The sequence below is a fragment of the Nilaparvata lugens genome, chromosome X (assembly GCF_014356525.2).
Source record: "Nilaparvata lugens isolate BPH chromosome X, ASM1435652v1, whole genome shotgun sequence".
Taxonomy (NCBI): domain Eukaryota; kingdom Metazoa; phylum Arthropoda; class Insecta; order Hemiptera; family Delphacidae; genus Nilaparvata; species Nilaparvata lugens.
The window spans coordinates 80650533-80664787 of NC_052518.1; the positions used below are offsets into that span (position 1 = coordinate 80650533).

Below are 14255 nucleotides of genomic sequence, written 5' to 3' on the forward strand. Positions count from 1 at the left end.
CTAAAGTTCTTCTATGTACGATACCTGTTTTTGAACAGACCAGCTATACTAGCTTTTGCTATTGTTGTTGAACATAATTATTATTTTTGATCTCTATGAAAAGTTATGAAATGAGTTCTTATCCGTTAAAATGTGAATAAATTTGAATAGAATGTGAATAAATTACTTCAGCAATTTTGCATTGATTCATTGATTAGAGCTGTTTTTCATGTATTGTTCACTTGAGTGCAACTTGCAATAATTTTAAGTAACCGAGACTATCAATCTGCAATCTGCACAGTCCTTATACATATATATTATCATGGTTAGAAGTGCCAATGTTGGTTACATTGTTTACCAAATCATCCAACTGTTAGTTTACAAGAATATGTATTATTATTAATTAAAAGGGTGTCGATTCGGGAATGATAATGATTATAGCTAGCTATAATTTTATCAAAATCAATGTTCTGATTGATGTGTGAAACAAATTTTAATCATTTTATTCTTGAACTTTATAAACAGTTATAGGGTTATTATTTTCAACACACTATAAAATATTTATCCAATTTGAACAGAGTAATATCATATTACAAACAGTAGCATACATTTAACTCTATCAGAAATATACTTTCTGAGAGTTGTATCACTTTAAACAATCTTAGTTTAGAAACTGTTTACTTAAACTAACATTTCAACAATGACACTTGTGCACTTCAAAATGAATTTTTGTATAAATAATTTCTACAAATTTTGAATAAAATTTGGATTTTTCAACAAATCTTACAGTAACAGAGGAGTGTTGTCATATATAACACATTTGAAATAAAAATACAGTCGATGAACTCGTTGAATTGAATTGTCTTCTTTGAAACTAATTGCCGGTAGTCCTGAATTAGGTACATATTTCTTCTCAGAACAGCAAATCTTGATAATACATTTAATGAAAATCAAAATTCACAGAAAATTTCGGGCTTGTTGATTATTTCCTCTTAGGAGAGGATACAATATTCAAAAATATTAATTGTTTTCTCATTTGACTACATTGAAGAATGAAGAGATCTTTTTAATTATGAATACTCTCACACTTCAAGCGGATGTGACACAACTATACATAAAAACATGTTAATCAGCCAAATATTCATTTCAGACACCTTTTTAAACATTTCTGCGATATCCATATCAATATATTAGTAATAAGAGTGTGGGATAAGCAATCATCAATTGAAACTTGTTGACATTGAACCCTAAACACTGCACTACTTGAGAGATACAATGGCTTCTCTTTGATTAACACCAAAATAATATTTTCCATTCATAGTATACAGCGTACAGCGTACGAGGGGATCTTAATTTAAACGTCAATACATTCAACATCCATAATAAATCTGAGGGAAGATTTTTAAGTATCTACATTCTAACAGAGGATCAGTACACATATCTGTTTATGAAAATACATTGTTCAAGAAAACCAGTATGCACAGTTTACACAAATGTTTCTTAACAATAACATCAATGTTATAATTTGGAAATACACTACACAGTATAATTCACTAATACGATTCCGCGACACATATTATAATAAGCATCGATACCGGCTGAACATAAACTTATTGAGAGTAATTCTTAAAATATAGATGTGAAAAGTATTCAGCAGTATAGCCGCATGAAACTTTCTACATACGGTAATGTGTCTATTAGAACAGCGCTACAACAGACAAACCCAGAATATATATATATATATATATATATATATATATATATATATATATATATATTATATGTAAAAGAATTAACCGGGTACATCCGTTTGTTTTGACTTACTTGAGTCTGACGTTTCGTCGCCATCGCAGACGACATCTTCTGAGGGTGGCGTCGAAATCCACACTGAGTCCTAGGTATTCTTTCGGGGTCGAAGAGCATACCTTCTACCCCCTCCTTCCACTTGCTTGTGCTGGCGCTGTTGGGTGAGTGAAATTCCAGGAATGTTGTCTTGTTTTGGTGACAATGGTGCTGTAGCGGGTTTCATTGTACCAGGTACTGGGCGTTTGGTATTCAAAATTAACTTCCATAAGGGAGACACGTTGAGGCTGTCGTCTCTTTTATTTAGAGAGCCTTGCTTTTCGATTTCCAACGCCTCTCTCACAATCCTGACTTGAAAATTTCGAATGCTGGCTATTTGTTTGGAATTCACGAAATTTATTGAATGACCAGTATTTTTCACATGGTTATATAGGGCTGAGGTTGATTGTTGATTTTTTATGCTTAATTTATGTTCATCTATTCTAGCAGAGATTCTCCTATTTGTTTGGAGAATCTCTGCTAGAATAGATGAACATAAATTAAGCATAAAAAATCAACAATCAACCTCAGCCCTATATAACCATGTGAAAAATACTGGTCATTCAATAAATTTCGTGAATTCCAAACAAATAGCCAGCATTCGAAATTTTCAAGTCAGGATTGTGAGAGAGGCGTTGGAAATCGAAAAGCAAGGCTCTCTAAATAAAAGAGACGACAGCCTCAACGTGTCTCCCTTATGGAAGTTAATTTTGAATACCAAACGCCCAGTACCTGGTACAATGAAACCCGCTACAGCACCATTGTCACCAAAACAAGACAACATTCCTGGAATTTCACTCACCCAACAGCGCCAGCACAAGCAAGTGGAAGGAGGGGGTAGAAGGTATGCTCTTCGACCCCGAAAGAATACCTAGGACTCAGTGTGGATTTCGACGCCACCCTCAGAAGATGTCGTCTGCGATGGCGACGAAACGTCAGACTCAAGTAAGTCAAAACAAACGGATGTACCCGGTTAATTCTTTTACATATAATATATCCATCCGCGAAACACTCAAATGTAATATATATATATATAATATATATATATATATATTATATATATATATAATATATATATATATATACATAATGTAAGTAGAAGAGTTTTCTTTACTATCTGAATTGAATGATGGTGATGATCTACATATTATTCAGAAGATATAGAACATAATCGAGAGAAGAATGAGCGTGATTCAATACATTTTAATGGGTTTAAAAAATATATAACAAAATGATAATACAAACTTTATTGATCTTACATTAGGCCTGTACGGAGAATTCTATATAGCATAAATTAAGCTAATAATATTCCCCATTTCCATGAAATACTTGGAATATTCTAATCACGATAAACATTATAAAAAATGTGAAAATTTATTGTTAATGAATGTTTTTAAATGTGGGAATAACATTTATGTATAACCATGAAAAAGTCATTAAATGTAATGGAATTAATAAAAGGGAGAACAACAGATTAAAATAATAGAAAACTGATCAAAAGAAGCTGTTATTCTGAAGTCTATATACGTAGCCTACAGCTGATGATTAACCTTATCTATCCATACGATGAGACTGAAATGTGCCATGAATGAATATGTGTAATACTGATGAGTGTTCGTGATTGTGGCCACATTTACATCATAACATGAACTTGTAAGCAGCTTCTTGAAAAACTGAATGATTGCTTGTGAACTGATGATTATTTACATTCACCTGTAATATTCTACAACATTGAATCTCTTGTGGTAAGAGAAGATAATTACATTAAATTTTTATTAACAGTTAACACTTATTGATTGGATTCGTCATGCATTCTTCAAATAATTTCCCCCCATGAAGAAGAAGGTTCATTGATCAAATTAATAATACTAAACAGCAATGCATTGTCGTACCATATCTTTCATATCATAAGCACCTTGAATTTCATCACCATGATCTAGTTCCTTTCAAATTTTGTTATAATCATTCACAACAAAATATATTACAAAAATAACTGATCTATACAGTCTTCATTATTTTCAATAATACATACAATAACTAGCAATCGACATTTTCAATCTATAGTGAGCTTGAACCATCACTCAGACTCTCAGGTTGTCTCAAGTATCTAGTATAGAGTAGATTTGATAAGAGTTCTGATCCATACAGTACTTACAGTTAATAGATTATTATAATACAAACATGAATATTTTCTCTTACATTATTATATTATATGAGCAGAATGGTAAAGCAAACTAGTACAACATACAATATATAATATGAGTGACGGCTTCTGTACGGTATTTGCAGAACATACGGGATGTTTGTGATGTTGACAAGTCATGTAGCTTTCATTATGTACAATATAGGCTATGGCACATCTTGAGAACGATATCACAAACAATAGTTTAATTACATTTAACAAATTTCCTTGTAATCCGGGCACATTTATATTGAAGAGGACACAAAAATAGTCTTTCTGAGACTGACAGTAGGTAGGTGGTGCGTGTCTAGTGTTTAAGTGATGAGTTATGATATGTATTGACAAGTACTGAAAATAGTGAATTTCTATTTTAATCGTTGAATACTTCAATTTCAAATCAAATACAGCCCAGAATATCAATTTTGATACTCACAAGTTCATTGTTCATGGGGTACCGTATTCAGTATTTTTTACACCTCTACTTGTTGGAATAAAACACATATCAAATTCATGGAAAAACTATTTGTGATAAAGACTGTTTTGTGACAACAGGATGAAAATTGCGTAAAAAATAAATGGGATGAATTGATGAAGGGTGAGTGAGAGAGACAGATGGAAGAATAGACAAAAGCATACAGAATATTATGATGTCCTTTCCAACACATTCATCAATCACTGTTCAAATCTCTTAGATAATGTTTGAGTGATTTTTTGCTACTAAACCTATAACTGATTCACAAAGTGGAATCATGCTGAATTCCAGAAAAAAGTACGATATACATTCGTTCGACATGCATTTAAGAATTACATTACATCTGTCTGTCACTGGCTATCCTGATCATTCTTATAGTCAACACAACGTGCTTTTGCTCACAAATACTCTCGGATGAAAAAACCCTTTTCTTCCCTCACATGATTTCACATTCATATTCAGTCTTCATGTATTTTGATGATAATATTTTTCAAATATTATCCAAATCCCCCCCCCTCTTCCAAAGGCTGAAATTTTATTTTTATAAAATTGAGGTGTATCTGAGGCAAATAATGAGAAACTATAACTATTAACTATTACTAGTTTCAGTAATAATTAAAGAAGGAAGAATCTTAAGTGAAGAATAAATCTCATTTGGACTCGAAATAATATATGGAAGTTCATTTAAAACAATGAATCAGAAAATAATAATTATATAAATATTGCTACAATGTCGATTCATTTATATAGATTATCAAGATTCCATTCAAGTTATGCTTCAAATGAAACTGGAAGCGGATCGTTGTCCACTTGTTCTGAACTGAATCTTCATTATAGTAGAAAAATAGAATTCCACCTGCGATTATGTCGATGGTATAAAAACAATGAATACCAGATTCATGGCAACCATATAAGAAACTAATTGGTTTCGTACCGTACTGCTAAAACAAACGTTATATTCTTGAAATGAAGAATAACTTTCTCTCCACTTGAAAGTTATTTCTTGTTATCCAATACCCGAACAGGTTCTTATCCGTGTTTTATCAGTAAAAATGGAGAATAATTTTGGAGTACACTACTGTAAGTTTATTTCGGAACTATCAGTTCTCATAAAACTGATCTGTTTCAGTTTTATGAGTATCTATACTGATCACTGAAGTATCTCATGTGAAATTAATGAATGTACAAATTGTACATTAAACAATATGAATAAAAGTAAGAAATAAACATGATATGAAATTTTGGAATAAAAAGGTAAAATACACTGCTTGGTCTTGATGTACAAATTGATAAATTTAAAATCATATCTAATCTATTTCATTAGTTATATGAATGCATTCCTGGGAGGTAAAATTTTACCAGCGCATACTCATTATCCTGTAATCTTACAAAAGCTCTTCAGAACGGGCTGAATAAGGAAATTTGTGAGCTCTTTCTGCCAAAAGTTTGTGTGAAGTGGCTCTTACCAAAGGCAGTCTGAATCCATGAACCGGGGATTTTGAGGGTGTATTGATAGGAGAGAATGAGTCAGTGACTGACGACATAGGTGAAACAGACGTATCACTCTTTTCCCAGCTGTTTTCCCATTGTGGTGAGTATGAATAAGAATGATTAGCTTGTGTGTGGCTCTGAGATCCACTAGTGTCAGGTAATATCATCTCTCCATCGCTGCGTGCAATTATTGATATTTTAGGAAGTGAACCACAAAGTCGATCAGGAGTTGAGACACTCAAACGAGTCTCTGATGTTCTGTCGACTTGACGGTGTCTTTCATGAGGACTCTCTGGAGAATGTTCTGCAGTGCCATAGCCTAGGTCAAGAGGGTTGGTGAGGGCCGGTTGATTTCGAGGCTCATACTTCCACGATGTATCTTCTCCTTCCTGTAAATAATTCGATAATATATATCCTAATACAATAATATATAGGATATGATAATATAATATAATATAATATAATATATATAATATAATATATATATAATAATATCCTATAATTCGTTAATTCATTTGCTCCACGTGTCATGAATAAAATAACAGTACATACATAAATATTATAAGACAGGAGAAGCCTTCAATTGCATAATTTAGAGCAATGAAATAAGAAAGGAAATATGGAAATATCTGAATTAAGCCGTTTAAGTTGATTTCTTTCTTATGATTATGGAAAAAAGTGAAATATGTTATGGAAGCAATTTTTGAGAAGAATCCTGTATGCTTCCATGTTTTTTTTTTCATAAATAAATGAATAAATGATGATGGTATATGAATGATATGATATGAGGATTGAATAGACTAGAATCATAAAGACAATATATATATATATATATTATATATTATATATACTTATTTTGAAGTTCCCTTATGAACGTATTTGGTCCAGTAGTTTTTTTAGTTCTGTTGAATATGAATGAATGAGTGAGAAAGTGAGTGAGTGAGTGAATGAATCAGTGCCATTTCTCTTTTATATATATATATATATATATATATTATATATATATATATATATATATATTCACTCACTCACTTTCTCACTCATTCATTCATATTCAACAGAACTAAAAAAACTACTGGACGAAATACGTTCATAAGGGAACTTCAAAATAAGGCCAAAGATATATGCTTTTACAACTTTTTCCAAGCGTTCCCTAGCGTCTGAAAGTCTCTATTGACTTTTCGACAAAAGGAAGAAAGCTCAAATGAAAAATATAGGCGAGTGAAGCGAGAAAAAAATAAGAATTTAAATAATAAGATTTTAAGAGTTTGAAGTTATATTAAACATAGTATGTTGTTGGAATGAAATGATTCTTTCGAATATTGTATAGTATGATTATTTTGAAGCCCCCAGATGGCTGAATTGATTCGATATCCTCAACATTAATAGAATTAGCCTACGGATGAATTAATGAAAATCGACATATTTTTGCCGCTATCTTCTTTTTTTCATGATGACAAAATTGTTGTAATCGCCATCATGAATATTCTCTTTCTACACATCATTAAAAAGAGATTTATACAATTTACAAGTCTGTACCTTCAAGGAGTCATGAGTCTACTCCGAATACATATACAGAATGGAAAGTGAAATATTGTCCCGGGAAAATGTATATGTTTCAAGTTTTCAAAGTTAAATTAATCATGAAAAAAGTGGTCCAAATGAGACGATTTTGTTGAATATTACGAATATTGGTTTATTCTAAAGACTTTGGTGGTAAAATCAATTCGATCGATCTCTCACAATAACTAGAAAGCAAGCGATATGAAAATTTATGTCAATAATGACCGTCATCTTGAGTATTTTGATGATGTTGAATTTTTTGTTCTTTCCATCATCAATATTCGGATTGTTGTAACAAAGAGATTGATGCCATTTACAAGTCTCTATATTGAAGTAGTCATGAAAAATCGATTTTATAGTTCTAGCTTGTTACCTCATGTGTATGGAAAAACACACCAGATAGAAATCATGCAGGGTTTTCTTTGGAGGGCGCTAGAGAACACATTTGTTGACGTATATCGATATATCGTTTTAAAGCTGAAGAAACTATCTAAATTTCATAGATTTGAAATTTCTCTCTATTCCTTGCACAAAAAAAAATTATAATGGAAAGACATTTGAAAAAAGTTTCAAAAAACGGTTTTTTGGGCATTTGAAGGTTATAACTAATAAAATATGCGTTTTAGAGGGAAATTTTATACATGAATATTTGTAGAGAAAGATTATTAAAATTTCTTTAAAAAAAATGGTTATTGAAATAAAAGCGATATAGCAAAACCCTAAGAATTTTGGCGGTCTTCTTGTTTTCGAGGTGATTGCCTGTGATTTCGACTTATCATCATCACGATCCTTATTATGCTAGATCTAACGAAGAAATTGAGACATCTTCCACGGCTGTTACCCATGAATGACCACGGAATGACATTTGCGCCCGGACTAAGACGTAGAAAATGCAGTTTTCGATATAAAACGTTCAAATTGTTTTTTATTGAAACTGTACATACAAATTCATTTGAGAATTGCATTTTTCCATTTGAAATAATCGTTGGTCTGTATGTCTGTCAAATGAAAAATGCAGGTGAGCGAAGCGAGTTACTACTGGTCATGAATAAGAGCTCAAGACATCATGAATCTTCAAGTCTTTCATAATAAATTCAAAATGAACATCTACAACAATGCTATTTTCAACACTACAAAAAGTAAATAATTTGAAAAAAGTATTATTATTTATCAGAAATATAATATTCAAACCAATAACTTGTACATTATTCACTATTTGATTTCCACTGCAGCGTCAATTTGTATATAGTGAATAAGGTCTTTCTACTAGAGTCGATTCACTCTGATCACACTGCGGTGCATTCATTATTCCATATTAAGCATTTCAGTTTATCTAATAGAAAATAACTATATACTTTTTTTCTGAGGTTAACAACAACATGATCTCTAGGCTGGTGCGTGGATAATGAAACTGATGATGAGAGATGGGTTATGCTTTAGGTGGATTATGACCACCAGATGATATGATAATTATTATTGTCTAAAGCTTATTAATAGTGGAGGTATTCATACTGCGCGCTTTTCGTCTCATACAGAATGTATGAAGCGATCTATAACAAAAAATAAAATGCATGAATATGACCTAATCAACTAAAAGCTATGCGAAACTATTCAAATTTCCAATCTTCAAAACATAATTTATAAATTATGATGCAGCCATTTAAAATTGATCACATCAATACCGTGATCATCATTCACAACAATCATCATAATACATGATGAAAAACATATACATTACTGCCGTAGATTGTTTGTAATAGAAGGCAGTTATATGCGTATGATATATTTTTTTCTATAAATCATTCGTTTCTGAATTCAGTTTCTATAGTGAATGTACAATATTTTTTTAGAATCTCTGTTTAAATCTATATCCAAACAACCCACACAGCACAAAAAGTTTAAAAAACGTTTAATAAATGTTTAAAATGTATAAATCCGATAAATGTTATGAAAACAACGTTTAATAAACGTTGAAAAGTTAGAAAAGTTTACTAAAATAAACGTTTACTCTATAAACGTTTAATAAACGTCTAGAATGTATAATGCTGATAAACGTTATGAAAATAACGTTTGATAAATGTTAGAAATGTTTACTAAAAGAAACATTAGAATGGTTGGTACAGTATGGAATTTTTACAGTACCTACCCAGTCAACACACTAAGTGAAAATCAAACATTTTTTTCAGAAGGTGTCTCCTCCACCCCTCACCTTTGTAACTTAATCCCTAAAAATGTCTCAATTTAGGCTTTCTAACCAACAATTCTCAAGTGGAATTGAATTCCAACCCCTTTCTATCTTCTTCAAAAATCGTCTCCAACACACCGTTATCGAGATAAAAATAATGTTTTGCACCAATTAAGACTGAAATTTTTGTAAGTTTTCCAAAAAAGTTCACTTCAGGCTTTTTGTTGATCAATTCGGGTTCAGAATTGCAATTCAAACACTTTTTGTATTTTTCGAAAATCGTCTACAACGCACTGTTTACGATATAATTGACCTTTTGCGCTAAATCCAGAAGGACTTTGAATAAATTTGCCAAATGTTTAAGTTTCCCAAAAAAGTAAAAAAAAATGTATTTCTGATCAATAATTCGGATGCAGAATTGAATTTCAAACACTTTTTGTCTCTTGAGAAAATCGTCTACAACACACTGTTGATTATATAATAGACCTTTTGCGCTAATTTTAATCCAGATAGGGACTTAGATATAAATTTGACTGATTTTCAAGTTTCCCAAAAATGTTCGAAAAAGCAGTCTTTTATGACTAATTCGTCTGTAGAAGTGAATTTCCAGCACTTTTTTGGTCAAAAATCCCGTCAAACGTGCCGTTGACGGGCTACTGACATTTAAAATTTTAAATAGGTACCGTAATTTGTAATTAATGATAAAAATTTTTTAAAAAAATCAAAAAACATTTCTGTTTATATTATCAACATTGTCCTAGAATCTCAAATAATTCTAACCAAAATTGAATAAGTTATATCATTTTTTCAAATTGGATTCCAGTTTATGCTTGAAAGAATGCCATTTATAAAATAACACACCAAGACTTTGAAATCATTTTTTCAAGTTTTCAATTCGAAATATGATAACCACTCTTATTAGCCCATATTGATTCCAACAATATTTCAAGTGTCAATCACAAGCCACTCATGTGGCTTCACTTAATTATGCTTAATATTATGTCAATTATCCTAAAAACACGGAATCTATGAATTTATTCTCCAATATCCAAATATCGCGCAAAATTGTATTCAAGCATGCGCAATGAAACTGCTCAACTCAAAGAAAATACCAACGACCAATGGTAACCTCGCATTTTTAAAGCTGTGAGTGGAATCGTGGATGTGGTGTGATCGTCTTGTAATTTTTGTTATCTATATCCATTGAATGATTGAAAGGTAAGTTAAACATTTACAAATTATTTATTATATTATGTATTCATGTATATGATACATGAAATTCAGATTGTTACCTTATTTATAGTTTTCTGTGATTGTGTTAGGCAAGCATAAAATTAACCTATGCTGAAAACGTTACCTTGTGGTATAGTCTCTATTATTTATTTAAAAAGTTGAAAAAATAAGCCGTATTATATTACCATCTTTCATAATATATCATCTTATTTAATATATTGAAAACATGAAGAACCTAATATATAACCTATAAACTTGAGTGTTGATAGGAAATGACAATGGGTAATATGGCAAGGCAGAACATCCAAAAGGATCTCTCTGCCAATGAAAGCCATCTATGAATAAATAAATAAATTTAATAGGCCTATATTTCATTCTCAAAAATAGACTATGCTTTGATTAGTAGTCATCATCCACAAACTTTCAAGCTAAACTTTACTAAACCAGCCTAACTTGGGCTAATAAGTTACCAAAAACCTGCCTAGTTGGTTGTTGGTTGTTTTCAAAGTGGGCACATATGTTACTGTATTCTTATTCAATTTCTGACAAGAAAATTCTAAAATTATAATGCAGTACACACTTTTATTGCTAATTAGAAAAGAATAACTAAAATCCATCTTGAGTTACTCACATCACTGAGTTTAGTACCTAATTCAAAGATCTGTGAATTCTTGATTTATAGACTAGGTTAGGTAGGCAGTTCAAAATGATACTCTAAAAACAGAAATTTATTTTAAACTAAAAAAAAGGTTTGAACTTTAGCTTAAACTTATACTGTGTAAACGGGCCTTAGTAGTAGACTATATCAGTGTTATTCTATGTAATTTGAAATTGATTTATTTTTCTTCACTAGAATCTTCAATGAGTTGACTTGTTCCCACAATCTTCCCCAACTTTTTTACACAGATCAAGTTCTTAGCATGAGTAGGTATATTTATTATACAGAGTGAGTCATATGTATGGGAGCCCTTCAATAAGTTGGAGAATGTTGTAGTTTTAGATATAAAAATGGTGTTTACTGGAACCGCATGGTTTTAAAAAAGCCACAAATTTTAAATTTTGATCAAAAACTTTATTTTTCACACAATGTGAAAAAAATGAAATGAAATGAAATGAAATGAAATGAAATGAAATGAAAATAATAATAATAAAATAAAATAATAATAATGTGCTCTACAAACTTTGAGAAAATTACAAGTTTCATGTTTGTAGAACACATTGTGTGAAAAAATAAAGTTTTTGTTCAAAATTTGAAAATTTGTGGCTTTTTAAAACCATGTGGTTCCCAGTGAACACCCTTTTTTGTAAATTTCAGGATTTACAATGTTATTCTACCTTTTGACATATAACTGAATCCCAACCCCTCGTAAGGGGATGACTTAGGGATTGTATCATAAATATTTTAAATGTAAACACCCATTGTGTGATACATCATTTTAAAGACCTCTTTAAAACAAGAAAGATGACATCAATAGAAATGCTCTATGATACTTTCATACAAAATGAATAGAGTATAGAGTATAACTACTAAATGAGTACTACTAAATGATACTAAATGAGTATAGAGTATCCTGAAAGTTACAGTAATATCCACAATAGTCTCCAAGTTATTGAAGGGTTCCCAATACATATGACTCAAACTGTATATATATTCATATATAATATCCCATCTCAAACTCATCTAAATCACATCTCTACTAACTTCAATCCCACTAAATTTTTCTTCTAGAAAAATATATATAAATTACATGGCAGTTTCCAATTTAAATATTATTGCTTTTCACAGTGGGTTATAAATTTTTGTTTTCAGGTGCAGTGTGGAACATCAAGTCTACTTCCAGTGCCCCAAATGAAGAAATCCATATAATAATCCAAAATTGGTTTTGATTTTCCAAAGACCATGATGGAGGTCGAGAAAAACGGAGAAATGATCCAGCACCCAATCACATGTAACTAGGCCAAGTGCCAATAAGTAAATTTTTAGAGAATCTCAAACATCCATAATCTTTTTTGTAATAATTTTACAATAAACAGACTTTTCATGCATTTAATATTCACTTTCTTTATTTCACACTACAGAGATACTGTATAATAACACTGTGGCCATTTGTTCTCTCAGCATTTTGATTGCTGGCTAGCATTTTCAAATCCACCAAACTTTTACCATAATTTAGCCTTCTCAAACAAATGGCCAAATTGTGATTATAGTATCTTTATTCTATACTAAATAAGCCTCTCTGTTACATTTAGTTCATGTACTATACAGCTAGTGCTTCTACTAAAACAAAACCAATTTTTACTTTCCTTGCCCTATTACCATAGGTAAGGGAAGTATTGCTTTCCAAAAAAATTAAGGTACCCCAATTTATGAATTTCTCTATACGTTTCAAAGTTCCCTGAGTCCAAAAAAGTGGTTTTGGGTATTGGTATGTGTGTATGAGTGTCTGTGTACACGATATCTCATCTCCCAATTAACGGAATGACTTGAAATTTGGAACTTAAGGTCTTTACAATATAAGGATCCAACACAAACTATTTCTATCAAATTTAATTCAAGATGACGACCAAAATGGCAAAAATGTTATCAAAAACAGGGTTTTCGCGATTTTCTCGTGAACGTCTCTAACGATTCTGATTAAATTTATACCTAAAATAGACATTGTTGAGCTCTATCAACAGCCACAAGTCCCATATCTGTGAAAATTTCAGGAGTTCCGCCTCATCTATGCAAAGTTTGATTTCAGATTCTCAATTATCAGGCTTCAGATACAATTATTTAAACAAAAATTTTCAAGTGGAAAAGATTGAGCATAAAAATCTACAATTAATGTTCAGTAACATTTTCTCATAACATTGAAAATAAGCTCGAAATTCGAGAAAATTTGATTATTCACTTGCAAACTGTTGGCAACTGTTGATTCTATATTTATCATTCACTATGAAGAGATAGCAGACATCATGATGTGTCTCCAGCGTTATTGTCCTGTCACCAGCTGGCTCAGATCTTTGAATAGTAGACTTGAGATGCGCGTGAACACTACCGTCTGGTTATCATTTTTCATAACGGCAAGGAAAGTTGTGTGAGTGCGCCACTCCAGATTTTTTAAAATGTCAATACTGTATCTATTGCAATTTTTATTGGTATTCCAATAACAGTCAACATTTTTGTTTGAATGTATACATAACTTTTGTATATTCAGCTTTTAAAATTAAAAAGTGGTTGGATGTAGTGTGATAAGCAGTTTATAAAAGTGTTTTTCTGTAACATGGTAATGAAAAAATATTTATTTCGTATTCCATCATTCAAT

General features: G+C 31.1%; 1 protein-coding gene across 3 annotated transcripts in view; it reads right to left on the reverse strand.

The window, feature by feature from the left end:
* Positions 1-2937: 2937 nt before the first annotated feature.
* The window catches only part of LOC111045476, an 853815-nt gene continuing 842497 nt past the window's right edge, over positions 2938-14255 (reverse strand). For 2 of the 3 annotated variants that reach the window (XM_039441688.1, XM_039441687.1), the window contains one exon: positions 2938-6355. In XM_039441688.1, the coding sequence (XP_039297622.1) occupies positions 5861-6355 (495 nt within the window). In that variant the 3' untranslated portion in view covers positions 2938-5860. The remainder of the gene's footprint in view (positions 6356-14255) is intronic. The other variant, XM_039441689.1, reaches the window with a different exon arrangement.